This window comes from Varroa jacobsoni, unplaced genomic scaffold (assembly GCF_002532875.2).
Source record: "Varroa jacobsoni isolate VJ856 unplaced genomic scaffold, vjacob_1.0 contig03033, whole genome shotgun sequence".
NCBI lineage: Eukaryota > Metazoa > Arthropoda > Arachnida > Mesostigmata > Varroidae > Varroa > Varroa jacobsoni.
Window position 1 is genome coordinate 1 of NW_019214931.1, and position 15846 is coordinate 15846.

Here is a 15846-nt window from a genome sequence, read left to right on the forward strand (position 1 = left end):
TATATATGTATACTAGCAGAAATACGCCTGCAGCATAACATGGGCAAACTGCTTATCTAGACAGTGTTCTCACATATCGGGCCACCCTCAATTATACTCATATTCTAGCCGCCTTTTCATCTGTTCGCCCTTCATCGTGTTGACCATTTCACTTTGAGGTCGGAAACTGTACCCTGCTAAGGAGGCACTGAGCTAAACAGAGAGTCAGAGAAGGCCAGCTCATTTCGTTTGTCTTAGCCTCAGACCGGGTAGCGGCGTCAGACATGCACCCAAACCAGTTTTGACAACCCCTAGCTATTCATCGAGCGATACATTGGCGAGGTTATGGCACCATCGTAACGACAGAGATAGTTGCTCCGATCTGGATCCGCGGGCCGCCGTAAGTCTCGAGCCGAGGACAGAGAGAACCGGGACGAAAAAAATACGAAAAAATCTTGGGATACTAGGCGCTGCTGTTCGTAGTAGCTCGTGCTACAGCTGAAGGCATCGTACTAACACTGACAGTCGTAATAAAAGGAATACGGTAGTCACTATGCTCAGCCACTCAGGCCTACAAAGAGGCTGAGGAAACACCTCGAGGGTGGTATAGAGGTGGGATGCCTGTGCTGATTGGCATTTTTTTGAGGATTTTTTTCGTCGTCAACTGCCCACCATTGATGTCCATAGAGGCCATTAGGGTGGCCAACTTTCGAAAACAGCAGCAGCATCGACTAGATTTGCTTGTTTTTTTTTTTTTAACAAGAAAAGCGCAGGGAACTTAGAAAATTGGGGAAATGCTGAAAGTGCTGTGAGGGTCGGCAATGGTTAATCGTGGAGTCGTGTTGACTAGGTAGTGAACTGAAATTATGATTTTTGTGTGTGAGTGTCTTCATAGATAACAAATATCTATCGAAGATATGTTTCGAAAGAAATATTATCCAAAGAATGGATCTACAATATACTCCATTCAACAGATGCTTCTCGTACAATAAATTGCTAGCAGGAAAAACGAAAAACGCGTATTGTTATTTACCGCAGAACTGCAAACAGTTTTGCGACTATTATAAAAGTAAGTTTGCTTTTAAGTAAAAACAATTGTGAATACGAGTAGAAGTAGAAAACTTGAGAATGCTCTTTCGTTACTCTTGGATTGTTCGGTCCGAGCTTAAAAACAACCTTTTACTGCAGTTCTACTCATAATCTATAAAAGATTTTAAACCTTATGTTTTAGTTCAACGATTAAGCCTCATAACTGGGCTTCTGATCATGCTATCGATAAGTATCTAGCCAGGGATAGTGAAAAATCATAAGATTAATATGGAATTAATAGAAAAAATGTCTATACGAATATCTGTCCTCGATACAGGCACGCTAATTTCGGAAGAATAAGCATTTTGCCTTATCGCCTTAACGTACTATGTTAGATATTTGTCGAAGTGAGAGAAACGCAGGAAAATTAAAAATGTGCAACAAAGACTTGAACCAGCCTTTATATCGAAGGACATTTCTTTGACTATTTAGCGCTAATGCTGAAAGAAGGCAAAAAATAGCAGAACAACCTTACCGCTGTGATATTCTCTATAAAACGGACGTATTCGTTCGTTCCCATAAATAAGCGAATCTTGTTTAAGTCTTTCCCCCATTTCAAGTTCAGCTTATATTTCAACATCTAATATATTATATTTATTTGATAACAACCGTATCAGATAAAATTTAATGAACAGAGTCATCCACCTTTTTCACAAAAACGACATTTCTGTGGCTAACTATTAAGCTAACTATAGACTTGTTTATATGCACCCCAAATGCAATTCCTTTGTCCTCACGGTTGCTGTGCGTTTGTTCAGTTGCCCACCCAAACGGAGTCAGGTAGAGAGAGAAAGGAAGAGAAAGGCCTATAGGCAGCCTACGTTGCCTGTTGTTGCCGGGCCTTAGGCGGCTGGGTGGCTTGACTGGCTGCTGCAGTCTTTATAGTGGTTACGAATGTGTGCGTGGAGCTCCCCGGAGCGCTGGAGTTTGGGAGGAGCGCGCGATTTTTTCAGAATTTTTTCTCCGATGAGGGACGACGAGGGAGAGTACGAGGGTTAGCTACAAGCCAGAAGAGCTAGCGCCAAGCAATCGAGAGAGTGGGTGATCGGCCGAAGAGACCAGCGTCTGACCCTCCCGTTGTCTTTCATCCTTTGAGAATCCCCCGCGCCGGCGGCAACTCGGAAGGTGGCGGTGGCGGTTTAGCAGTAGCCTCGTCATCGCACTTTGGACTATCGCATCAACTGAGTTGCATAGATCTCGCTCATTTGGCTGGATGGTCGCAATGGCCAACGGCGGACCGAACTAGCCGCTTCGGCCCTCACCGTCAGCCGTAGTTAAGCGATTGCCCCACCTAAAACACGAATATACTACACAATTTTGTTCCTTCGAGTCGTTGAGGCAGATACTGCAAAATCAAGCCATCATGTTTTCTTTACCATATTACAAGTGCTACTTTGTTAAAACGAACGCAACGACTGCCGTAGAAGGCTGACGGGACGAAGTGCGTCATTATTAAGTGTGCATATGGTGGGTGCCGACGCCAAAAGGGCCCGCAGTTACGCGTGGCTGTAGGCGGAGGCGGGCAACACCATCACGACGGGGCGTTCGACGCGCTGGAGATCTGGATCTACGGAAAGCTTCTGACGTAGACGTGGAGCGGAGGTTCTCTACGGAGAATGTCCGAACGCAGCCAGGGTCCCGGTGGATCGAGTGCGAGGAGGGCACTCTAACCGTGCGCCTACGGTGAGTTGGCTGATATAAAATTGAAGCTAAGAAGTTTTAATTTTGAAAGATGTAGTTTGCCTATGCATCGTGTCATATTAGCAGTTTTGTCAACAGTGGCGCAGGATAAAAAACAGGTCCAGTACTGAGCGTACGCCATAAGTTGCTCTCGAGTGTGATGTCCAGGGCAGTAGATCATCGATAGACGAACACGTCGTCAAGATTAAGATTCGATGCGAAAACTAATATTATAGAGAAAACCTTAATAGATGGCACTCTTTAATCGAGTTTTTAAAAACTCGAAGGACCGTTTCGAATCAAAAGAACGACTCAGTCTTTACATTAAGCCTAAATCGTTATTCGTACGAGGTGACCTTACCCTGAATTCCAGAATACAGCATGTTTTTTTATCTTACGGACTTGACTGACTTTTTATCAATGTTTCAATCCATGAAATCAGAATCTGATTAAGTTTTTGGTACCTTGTGATTGCTTCTCGACCTTATATTGGTCTTAAGCCTAGCAAATAGCTATGCATGTTATTTGAACCATCATCCATATTTAGATGCTGACTAAACTGATGCTAGCTAGAGTAGTTAACGGTGTGACTTTTTTCCTACCATTTTTTCAACTTAGGGCTAATTACCCGGATAAATTCATAGAAACTCCGTATTGAAAAAAAATTATACCAGAGATTTGCGCCTGTGCTGCGATGTAGCAGAACTTTCAAGATGGCGGGTGCTTGTTTTCTAAAGGGGGCAAGCAGCATCAGGTCCACTTTTAACATACGCTATGAATGACTTAGAAAGCGTATGAACGACGAATACACTTATGGGTTGGCTCATGTGAGGTACACGTCGGGCGTTGGCATCGCAGTTCTATGCCAAGGATCGAGCTACCTCAGTATAAACAGAAATCACTCGGCAATCCTACTTCGAAAAGGCTGAGATGTCATCCTGTGGGTACATCGTCATTGTTATCAGCAGAATTGTGCTTGCCGAAACGGTCATAACATAGTGCAGACAACATAGTGCATCTACGTGTGCAACCGTCCTCGACTTAAAGCAACATCGATAACACCTATATGGGCGGTCAACTCAGTTCTACCTATTTGGGCCTCATCGGCTCAATGTGTTATTACCTTTCAAATTGTGAAGCTACTAAAGGTACAGATTCCACATGTTTACGTCACTTTGAAAATGTACATCATATGACCATTGTAAGTGGTAAGCACTTCATAAAAGTGACTTGAAGATAATGCAAACACTCGATTAGCGGCTGACTCATCCGTTTTTTGTTTTCGTGGCAACCGATACGATAAAGGCAAGTCTTCTAGATATTCTGATCTTTCACACCGTAGCACTGGAGCCACTGCCAAGTCAACTGGGCACTATTGGTTCTGGGTGGCAAAAAAAAAATTTGCTGTTATACTTTGCCACCCAGAACACCGAGAGGCAACGTTGTAGGTTTAAATATATGTACTCAAAATCTGGGCTCTTACTAGGATTTACCTAGGCTGAAAATGTAGTAGTGTTTAATTATACACATGTACTTAAGTATTCTACTTAGTTTGTACTAGAACATGTCGATGAGACACAGCATTAAAAACAATATGTAGTGGCTCAGTACAGTTATAACAAACCACTCACGATTTGACCGCGTTTGCTTACTGCAGAAACACCGGTAAACGACTGTAAGACTCCCCAAAAATCCTTCAACCAGATATCACCATCATTTCATCATTGTCGTCGAGGCAGTGGTAATAAACAACGTTCCGATGGAGACGCTCAGTGCTGAGGCCTTCATCCGACGAGCCGCTGCACGTTCGATGCTCTGTCGGGTTGCGAATCTCAAGCTGAGCAGCACACCCTCTGCCTTTCCGGGTACGTAAACGAGTACACATATGAAAAATCGGCAAACAAAAGTAAGCTTAGAGTGAAAAAGGTCGCTACCAACTGAACATCTTAAAGAAACAATTACGTCAAAAGCACCAATCTAGGTTCAACGTACCAACTCGGTCTTTCAGTAGGGACCGCCTTCGTTAGGATTAGGATGGTAGCATAAATGAGGCTTTAAGGCCAGCTTATGTACTTTGTAAGATATGAATGTATATCTGTAACATTTCAGTTTGCTAGGTGATTTCCTTTCTTTTTAATCTTTAACAGTTTGAACCAGTTTAGTCGTGTGTATATTGCAGGTTACCAATGCAGTTTGACAAAGCTGTTCCTCAAAAAGAGGCCTCATTCTATGCCGGCAATCGGTCACTTGCTTGCGGCTTCTAGTTACCTAGCCAAGGTTAACTGCAGCCTTCGATCCGGCGCAGCAGGAGGCGCTAAGACCCGTGGCATTTACGCAAACTACTCACAACAGGTGAGCTTTAAAACGATTCGATCGTGTGCCACAAAAAGAGAAATATAAGAACAAAAACTAGTTTTTTTTTTGTAGGAAACATACAATTGTATCGAAAATTTATACGATCGACATTTAAAGAGTGAACTTCCGAAAAAGATCTTACTACGATCAACCTTTTATAAAGTTCAGATTTGTAAATCTATCGTCAGCCCATGTACTAGTGATGGAATTACTTCTACATCATCATGTTAATGCGATGGAAACGACAGCAAATGTCTCTGTCTCTAATCACCTCATTTGCCCTATGTTTACTTATCCCCAACGAGACTGGCAACAATAAAACGTACGTTTGGGCAATGCAGTTACCTGGAGGTCGAGACTCTCCTGGCGAAAATGATGAGGACAGCGACCAACCGACGGACGAAAATTGTCCCAACTTAAATGAACAGGATCTTGTCGTCCAGTCATCGCAACATGACCGGAGCAGATCGGAGGAGTCGGTCGTGGACCCTTCTACTGCCGGGCCTCCCGCAAATACTGCAGATCAGGATAGACCTCCAGAAGTTGGAGATCAGGGAAAGCAATTCGGATTAGATCAGCTGGACGGAGTGGCGAATGATGTTGATCAGATCGACAACAATGACGATGATGACTTATCGTCGGTAGCAAGGGATGATTGTGATGACCCAGAGGACGAAGATGTCGATCAGGATCCCGAGCCAGACACCGATTATCCCGAACATCGTGAATTCGACCGCAACTGCTGTTGTCATCGATGTACTGACAACTTCATCGCGAGACTTTTCCGCCCGGATATAGATCAAGACGCCGAGAACGAGGTAAGCAAACACCAGGCAAATGATGATATTGATCACAACAGCAAAAGGCATACATAAATGGATCGACCGGTATATATATGTATATAATGTTTTTAAATGCTACATACTCAAATGAGTGTGTGTGTCTGTGATGTGAGAATGACTAGTTCCATACGTGATGGTTTTTAGGGCGCACGTTGCCGGAGCGATCAAGCAGGATGCCCGAACTCCATATTGTCACGGCCCCCGTCGCGCGCGAGCAGCCCCTGCGGGTCGGCCGGGAATGTGGGGCCACTTGTGGCCCATCCGCGGCAACAGGGCGGTCTACCGCTTTCGCTAGCCATGCCCTTATCCACTTCACCGCTTGGGCACAGTCTGGCAAACATACAGGCCACGACTGTGACGACTCCCAGCGGCCCGCAGAAGCAGTTTCTCTGTCCCATGTGCAACAAATACTTCACTCAGAAGGGTAAGAATAATTCATTCATAAGGTATCTCTGGCTAAGCGGCTAGTTAAAGCCCAGCTAATATCATATATTATACGAAAAGTGTGATTAAATAAATAAACAATAGAATGTAAGCTACATACGTCTACATAATGCTTTTTGTATGAAGCTGAATTGTAACAATATAAAACAATAAACTGAGTTCATTAAAGCCGTAAAAAAAATGAGCGACCGGTAGTATTACCACGTTGTCGTGGATTAGGGTGAAAACTGAAGGTGTGTGAAATAATTTGGCCCTTTTGGTTATATTAGTTATATTAGTCACGGTTGTGTGTAACGGAAAGCTTGTTCATGTGCTGATATCTCAGGTAACCTGAAGACTCACATGATGATTCACACGGGGGAGAAACCGTACTCATGTCATGTCTGCGGACGGAGTTTCACGCAAAAAGGGAACGTCGACACTCACATGAAAATACACACCGGTGAAAAGGTATAGAAAGATGAAATTTCTATTATCTGTTAAAACTTCCATTATCTGTTATATTGTTAGATGCACTTCAATAAGCCCTCTATCACGCCTGCTCCTGGAATAGAGGGACACAACCATGACAGGTCTCCATTTAAACACTCTATAATGCCACCGTAAAGCAAATAAAGACACACGTGTCTACGCGAATTGCCAGGCCGCAAATTTTACGTATGGCTCTTTTAAGGGTGAGAAAACAATCGAGTACAGCCTATTCACTGAATTGTACCCAGTGTTAAGCTTCTTGGGAGAGTCTGGCCCTTAGTAGCCCCTTTTCCTCTTGGGTTGTTCCCCAAGCCCCGATAAGGCCCCGTATCTGGAGCACGAGCCTCGTTATGACCAAAACAAACGAAGAGAAGAGATATTATATAAGAGTAGTCCAGGACATATCCTGTGTCATGAAACAAGATGAAACTATTTGACGTTCTGCCACTTCCACGAACTGTTTACTTAGAATGCGTTCGGCCTTTTGCTTTTTATTATTCATTTTGTCTTTAAGGTCCCCTATATCAGCCTCGATAATCCGTTGTCTCGGCCACATTCGGGTGCCAGAACTGGGAAGAAAAGCGGCTCAGATTTGTTAGTAAGTAGATTAACTGACTATACAGAACTCTTCTAAACTTTGGTAGCCTTGGCTTATTTGCTTGTGTACAAACCTAATTTCCATTATCATTTGATAAGATACTGTCGTACGGAGAAGATCCGTTGTTAAACGCATATTCTTTTACACTCCCTTAATTGTTTCTAATATTAGATCTGACATCAGTTAAAGCGACCATTTCCGTGTGTGTTTGATAATGGTCAATCTGTAAAGGGAAACGGGACTATCATGGACCCTTTAGATTTAGATTATTTTTTTCTTGCTAGATGCACCTCAAATTGATTAGAAAAGATTCCACGTAAAATTTATGGCTTGGTATATTCGTGTCGCTTTAAAATTTTCGCTTTAATGAAAAATCGCTATGCTTTCAGTATCTGTCGCATCGAGCAACGAGGTTATAAATATAGAATTAAAGGAGCAAGGCGTCTACTATTATTCTTATTCAGAAATCGTAAGGATAAATTAGCCATTGTTATTTCGTTTAATGGAGCAGTTCGATTAATAAGATGGCTTTTAATGCCACGAACATCATCAAAATCAATCAGACCATTTGTAAGCACGAAAAAAAAACTTCAGTTTAGCTAAAACATAATTGCCACTCGTTAGAGCTTTATCACATTGTCCATTTAATTGATGTACGATATTGACAGTAGCGGTAGATAGCGACCTTACAATTACAGTGTCTATAACATTTCGAATCATATATATAGTATCTAAATAAATCTAGAGCAGCAGATACGGCCGTCGAATACAGAACAAGCCACATTCGACGATTATCTTTCTAATGGCAAATTATTTTATTGTCGTCATTTGCGCAGGACTACGGCTGTGACAGCTGTGGGAAGCGCTTTGCCCGGAAAGGGAACCTGAAGACGCACGTCCGCAGCGTGCACACTAAGGAAAAGCCCTTCGCCTGCGGGGTCTGCGGTACGTTCAAGCGCTTCTAGGCTCATGCAATAATTTGCATAACAAAGCGATGCACAATCAATTTGATTATCGTGACGGGTAAATTGATAATCGTTATCGATGTTGCGATATGTTATAGTCATTATGAAGCTGTTTATATACAACTATAACGTCTCAACAGCGAGCAAATCTTGTGTATGGATAAGTTCTATAGCCTTCACTCGCGTCGGTCGAACGCGGCACAATTAAATTCCAAGAGGGAAGAGATTAGAACATAATTTATATCATTGTAAACTACAGTCCTCACCTTCCTACCACCCTGATCTCTAATTTCATTATACTAGCAATAGTTTTGAATCATTCTTTGCATGCTCGGTATATACACTAATATAAGAGGTGAAAATCTGTGTCGTCGTGACAGTACAGCGAGTATAGCGTTTGTTTTTTTAAGCTAAAGGACACACGGTGGCGAAACTTCAAAACCAACCGGAAACCCATTTTGTTTTGAACTGAGACGGAACAGACGCGTGGACATAATCCGTAGGCGACCCAACAACTAAAAACTTCCACAACGTCTTTATATAAAAAAAGACGTTGCCAGTTTCTGTTGCCCCACCGATTGACTTGTTGTATTTTTGCGTCTTATCGAATTACAGGAAAATGCTTCTCGCAGAAGGGCAACATGCAAACTCATTTGCGCACGCATAATAAAGATGACCGCTTCCCATGCTTGCTGTGTGGGAAGACCTTCTCGCAGAAAGGGAACCTCAAAACGCACATGCAGCGACACGCTGGCCAGGCTCCATCCAGGTAGAAAAAAATATCTAGATATCCACTGGCCAGAAACCATATATGCTTGGAAGAGCCCATTCACACAAACCGAACGTAAATGCTGTTTGGGAACTTTTACTTTATATTGAAAAATACCTAAGTAATGAGACAAATTAATCATTTTTCCGCGAGAAGTAGCCGTATGTCCACCTCCTGTTTCCCTGTGTACAATGTACTTCCTTCAACAGTTTCCCCAAACGAAAGGCATCTCAGCAGTGCATGCAGATATGGTGTATTAGGAGAAGGGTTTTTGACGCTATCGTTAATCAAAAGCTGTCTCTAAAGAACCTGTCTGAATAAGAGAGGATTTCGACGTCTTTTCAGTCGGCGAAGAACAGACCACGTTTGCTGAAAGTTAAGCCTCTCCTCCTCATTTAATTTCCTCTTTGTAACACATCATGCAATCTATCCACCCGTAAATCCATTTCTAGGGCAAACGCTGACGTAGGCTATTTGTTCTCGTAGCCTTATTGTAGTATATCCAAGAATCCGTATAAGGATAAGACGCGTTAAGACTTCTGCTTCGGCTTAATAGAAACTACAGCCCTTTTGGTTAAATTGTAATGGCTACCAGTATGCTGAAAAGGGTTTTAAAAAAAATGACTTATCTAGCTCACAGCCAACTTAATTAACGCCAAAACATAGCAGTTTTAGAAGTCTTTGAATAGATCTCCTGTCATATACCGTAAGCGTAATCATTGAAGATGTTTCTATTGGGTGATCTATAATCCGATGCCATGAGATGCACTGGCTAATTTAAGATGTCAATTTTATTATAAATCTTATACTCCAAAACATATTGACAGGTAGTCTCACCTCGACGTTTCTGCATAACGACGTCTAAAAGCGGCAAAAAAAGAAAAGCAGCACCTTTGGATCAAATGCCATTTACCCATAATAGATTTATGTTTTTATTTTAATGATATTTTTTGATTATTTTTTTCTTGCATATGGAATCGATGGAGTAGCCCACATTTGCTACGCCGCAGGTCTAAAGGCGGCTCAAGCGCATTGCATCAGCCTAGCCAGCATCTCTCCGTGAGATCCTCAGGTAGGGAAAACAGAATTATTAATAATGATACACTCTCGTGTTAATCTCAATTAGGCTTATCATTATTATTTCAACCACGTACTGCTATTGTCAGACTTCGGCCATTACTTTCTAATAATTCGATAATCGCAAGGCAAATTTTGAACTCCCCAGGTTACTCTATGATTCTTAGAAATACTTACTTTAGCGATAAACGGGCTATCATGTTTTTTAAGTTTCTGTAGATATTTGTTTAACGTATGTGTCAAAAAGTTAGAAGGTTGTAACCTTAAAGTAACATGTCTCAAAGCACTCTTCGAATAGCTAAAAATTAACTGTGTTTTTAACTTTAACCTTAACATTTTTTAGTTGGTAGTGGTGGCTTATTTGCCCGCGAACCGCTGGGGGTTTTAGGAGAGCTGGGAGATGGCGCAAACGAGCTGGGCCCCTTGGCCTTATCGCTTCCACCCCTGAATGCATCAGCGACAGGCTCCCCGTCGGGAATGGTTGACTTCCGTGCAGCTAACGACGATCAGTTTTCAGCGGCCCTTGCTAGGTAGGACGCAGCCTAATGAACCCCTAGCAACACCTACTCGGCTCTCATTACAACTTCTTACATTAACGTAATACACACACCGTTAGAAAATATAATGAATACATGTTTGACTCATTCATGTATTTGATCGATATTCTGTACGAGATTTTGCACCTGCTGGCAAGGACATAATACCGGTCAAATGCAACCTGCTGAGCCTGTGACACAGGTTTACGTGCTGGCTTTTATTTTATATCACTTTATGTAAAATCTCATAGTTTACGACTATACTATCAAAGCGTAGTAATGTGGACATTGACGTGGCACGCAACGGTCGTCTTTGTTTAGCTTCCATTTTGATCATCTCAAACGCAGATATGACTTTCAGTAGCGACGACAGTGAGAGCTCATCGGAGTCCGAGTCGGAATCGCCGCGATCTCTTCCGGTTTTCCCTGGATCTAATAAGCTCCCGCTGGGTCTGCCGCCGGTATTTCCCGATTCTGGGCAGCCGCCCACGCATACGTCATGGCTAAATCCTCGCCGGTCACAGGGGCCACCACATGGACCCGCTGTCGATCAGACCGTACCGCCTCATGGTAAGCAGCTATTAAAATAGGGCGGGAGGGCGGTCGATCGTTCGGGCAAGCTCAATGAGACACCAAATGTGAGAATGCGAATAATGTATAAGATAAACCTAGACCCATTAGAATGTAAGCTTTTCGAGGAAAATTCAATGAGTTGCACGTAATATATATGAGTTGTTGGCCGGTTTTTGTCACGTTTTCGTTTGTCTGTGTTTTGCCCTGACAGGCGAATTCCCAAGAGATGGTGACGGAGCGCAGCTTCGGCGGCTCTCATCTTTGCTATCTGGCATGCTGCCAATGAGGCACACCGAATGAAATTTCCAAGCAGCATTCGTGCACGCCATTCGGAGCAGACCGGTGGATCGAACCACGCTATCAAAACTCCTACAACAGGAGTAGTTATTGTTGTGAAAGACAGCGAAGTTCACTAATATTTAATGAATGGATTATGCTTAGGGATGCAATCAAGAATCATAAGTTAGATTCAAATTTCCGCAAAAATCGTAAACATTTACCGTATCTCTAGTTATTTCAAAATTAAAGTCAACCACATAGTGGTGTGTTCAGTCAGTCAGGATTTATTTTCATACCAAACTAGGGATACTGGTACGTTGTGTGCGTTGAGCAAACGCGGCTAAAGTTAGACACGGATAAACTCGCGCTTATATCGGTACTTTTGCTTGAAAGAAGAAACGTGTTTAGTTGCGTGTTAGACATTTTCTTGAATCTGAAACGTTAAAACGCCGTGTATATGTGGTTTATGCCTGATACTGCACCGAGAAATTCGTGATAATGAGGGTTTGTCGTAGAGGAAAACCAGGAAAATTGAACACGTCTTACGTTAGTAAAAACGATCCACTTGAGAGCTGCTAACAGAAGCAAATACAATTAGCAGAAAACGGAATGCTACGGAAATGCCCCTCAATAGGTGCGCGGACGTTGGGGTATTTTGCTGCATATGGGAACTTCCCACTCAACTGCTGAACTACCATTTCAATATTGTTCGCAACAACAGTAAATGGCAAACGGATGCTACCCATACACAATATATGATGAAAGATACATATTCATACGACGCAAGCGACTGTGACAGAGATAGAGTTCTGTACAATCGATGACCGGTTTCATGTCCTAATTGCTACTTGGCAGATGGCCCATTAGGCATCAAAATCTACGCTTTAGCGAATCAACAATATGTTTTTATGCTTTTTATGGCATTTTACCCTGTTCATACTAGGACGTTCTGTCATTTCTGACATGGTCTAGCGGCTTAGAACGTCAACTCTAGATGTCGCCGTGGAGCGAATGAGTATAAAGGGAGGTTGCTCAAATTTTTCCATATCATTTAAACAAACACGTATCCACTACTTTGACTAGCACCAGTTTCCAAAGTTCTAGCTAACTGAAACAGTCCTCGAATAAGAGTCAATGTAAATGAAATTAAATAGTACAAAATCTCGTCAGAGGAATATTCATGTGCAAAATAATCTTTAAATTAGTTCTGACGTGAATTAATTCTAAAAATAGTTTTTACTAAAGCTGTCGCTACTTCATTCGTGTATGTCTATTTCCTCCTGACACATCTAGGGCGTCGAAGTTAATTATTTGTGGTTCAATTTTTAAATCAGACTTGAAGACCACAGACATGTTATGCCTTTTCTTTTTTCTCTCCATTTGTCACAGACCTAATCACTAACTAGTACCACGTCAATGTTTGTTGAAGAATGCCTATAACTTCCAGTTCAAGATTTCGGTCTTTGCACGACGCAATTGTGCTACCTATATACGTAGGTCTGTATAATAAGCAGTCCTTTAAAAGTATTTGCAATTGCTTATTTACCATCAACAACAACACGATAGACATTTGTGTTCTAACAATGGTAGTAAATTTTAATGGGTATGAAAAGAGACTCTCAGTCTATAATATGTGCGATCACGCTCACTCGCGCTGCCTGCTGAATGTGCCACTGCTTAAGAATAACTACGAACGACGAGTAAGGAACACGAATGGGTCAGTGCAATTGTTAGAAAACTAATGAAGTGTTTTTGATTCCTCTTTGACCGGTGGACAATTGATTATAATCTTCCGATAATGACGATATTATTCCTATAAACAGCAAAATCTGTCATCGATAAATAAATATCTTTATCATATTATAGATTACGCTGCTTGTGTAAATATCAGTATGTGCATGCCTCCTCCCACAATGGTATTTAGGTAGACGGACTCCTTGACTCTTTCCGTCTTGATCGATAGCTTTTAGTTGTGTACATATATAAACTTTTCCTAATGACCTTCCTATGTGGATTATATACATTATATCTATTAGCCGTGCTCGGTCGGACGACTTCACCAGTTTTTGCGGACATAACGTACCTATTAGGTTCGGAGCGTCGATGCGCAATTTATGGCCGGCGCTGTGCTAGACTACATATGTACTCCATAGTTTCAATCTTTAGGGCGATCGATTATCTGTCATCCGGCTTACATCAGTTGATTTATATCGACCCCGTAACGCTTCCCTTGTCTGCTGTGATCGCAGCGTAACTTTTTTGTTTGGTAAGATTCTTTCGAAACCTGTATAGCGGCAACAATATCCGTTTGAGAAGGGTTTTTCAAATTTCTTGTTAACTTTATATCACGGGCTATTTCATACGAAAGCGGTCATCTACTAAGCCGCTTCGGCTCACTCCTCGATTACGGTTTTTTTTTAAAAGAAGATTTACGCGGCTGCCTAAAGCGTGAAAATCGTCGTGCGTTTTGTCTAAAAATATCCCCGTAAGCGGTCTTTCGCATTATTTGCCAGTGCAGAGTCTGGGGTTTTCTTTCGGATTCTTTACCCTTCAGTCAGCCGAGGTTACTTTTCGAATATGGAATGAGTGCGAATAGCTCAGGAACGGTGGCTCCGATCGGCGGTTGAACAGGTATCCAAGAGCAATCATTTTCAAATAGGCTCAGTTTTCGCTTATGTTTTATGTACTTAGCAACGTATAGTCGCCCCAGGGTAAACGAATAACCAATAAAAGGACTGAAAAAAATTTTACGAAGAGATGGATGCCGGCCTAATTGTTATATAATTTCTTGATTAGTAGATACTGCAAAGGTTCAACCGCTGTTATCGGAGACGCACACTATCTGCTACTGCAATGATAATACGGATATAGTTTGATGAGAATATTTAATGTAAAATAAATAAATCATTCATAATAGTGATTTTGCGTGTTCGCTTCTTCTGAATCAAGTAGATATTAACATTTTATCAACAAATACAGTTACGTACATCGTTCACCTGTTTAGGGGCCTTTGGTGTATAAGTAACTAGGCCAACATATTTAGCAGCTTGATTGTGTCTCGGGAACGGTACACTCTAACAAACAGAAAACTGCCGGCTCGAAATTTTTCACTCGAAGTTGATATTTAAGACTATTAAAGGTCGCGTCATAAACAGAATCCAATATGTATCATGTGCATAAAAACCCTTTTTTTTTTTTTCTATGGCTTCGATTCACGTCGGGTGTGGTGCCACTGGCTGCTGGCAGCCCTGCTATAAGCCTCTATTTAAACGTAATCTCGATAAATCGCTCCGTCCAGGCAGATTACCAATAGATAAGTATTGCCATCCATAAATTTATGATTCGGCTTTTACCTTCTATCAGATTTCACAGGTTTCGCCTTGAACTTCAAAAATTGATTGAGCAATTGTTACATTTGTTATAAAGTGAAGAAATACGCTTGTTTAAATTAAATTGAACTTACCATTCAGATGTAAAGCCAACTGAGTTCTTAGTTATTACGGACCTTGCACGTTTCTTCTTCAACGTTACATTTTCGTGTTTTAAGTGCTTTTTTTTTGCTGAACTGCCAATTAACTTTTACACTAACTGAAGAGCTCTCTCCCTTCGTTCAAATGGGGGTACAGCTAGAAGTTAAATTCCTGAAGTTGGATCCGTGTTATTCATTATTCGCCGCAGGAAATCTGCATGACAATAGATCCGCAAAGTTGAACTTGTCTAGTTATTCGGGTGATTCTGTAGATCAAATCTATTTGAACAGAGAAGTTGAATACCAGTATCGAAACGTATAAGAACAGATGACTCAATCTGGAACAAACCCTTATGGAAGTAATGTCATCCTTTACAGACCCATTGAGGACCAGGGTATTTGCCCCAATCCAGGTTGTTACATTAATGAAATTAGCATAAAGCTTATAAAGTCAAAACAACGTATTATTGAACGTTCAACGTGTTTATCCTTCCTAGATGTCGAGATATCTTACAATCAGTAGTACTGTATTATCTAGATATCAGATTTGCTTGATCTACATTAACAGAAAAATAAATGTTTTTGCGACCCTATTGAATGGATTATGCGTACCAGACAAACGACGTTTCGTTAATAATATCGGTGATCATAAAGAAAAAGAGTCATGAAAAGGTGGTGTTAGCTTCTTAGAGGCTTCTTAAGCTTCAGCGCATTCAGGTA

General features: G+C 41.7%; 1 protein-coding gene across 2 annotated transcripts; it reads left to right on the forward strand.

The window, feature by feature from the left end:
* The first annotated feature begins 2249 nt into the window (after window positions 1-2249).
* LOC111272701 (uncharacterized) lies at window positions 2250-14575 on the forward strand. 2 transcript variants are annotated; one of them, XM_022854278.2, is made up of 13 exons: window positions 2250-2751; window positions 4406-4613; window positions 4928-5100; window positions 5445-5921; window positions 6090-6369; window positions 6715-6839; window positions 7375-7458; window positions 8295-8403; window positions 9039-9192; window positions 10182-10264; window positions 10613-10799; window positions 11170-11375; window positions 11590-14575. In XM_022854278.2, the coding sequence occupies exons 2-13, from the start codon at window positions 4508-4510 to the stop codon at window positions 11676-11678; spliced, it is 2073 nt and encodes a 690-aa protein (XP_022710013.1). In that variant the 5' UTR covers window positions 2250-2751; window positions 4406-4507; the 3' UTR covers window positions 11679-14575. The 2 variants fall into 2 exon arrangements, with proteins under 2 accessions (XP_022710013.1, XP_022710014.1); XM_022854279.2 differs by lacking the exon at window positions 7375-7458.
* Window positions 14576-15846: the final 1271 nt, after the last annotated feature.

Excerpts from the sequence above, each read along its gene's own strand:
- LOC111272701 (XM_022854278.2), top strand. The coding sequence starts at position 4,508 with ATGGAGACGCTCAGTGCTGAGGCCTTCATCCGACGAGCCGCTGCACGT. Across the intron at positions 5,101-5,444 it reads ACGCAAACTACTCACAACAG|TTACCTGGAGGTCGAGACTC; the intron begins GTGAGCTTTAAA and ends TGGGCAATGCAG. Across the intron at positions 11,376-11,589 it reads TCAGACCGTACCGCCTCATG|GCGAATTCCCAAGAGATGGT; the intron begins GTAAGCAGCTAT and ends TTGCCCTGACAG.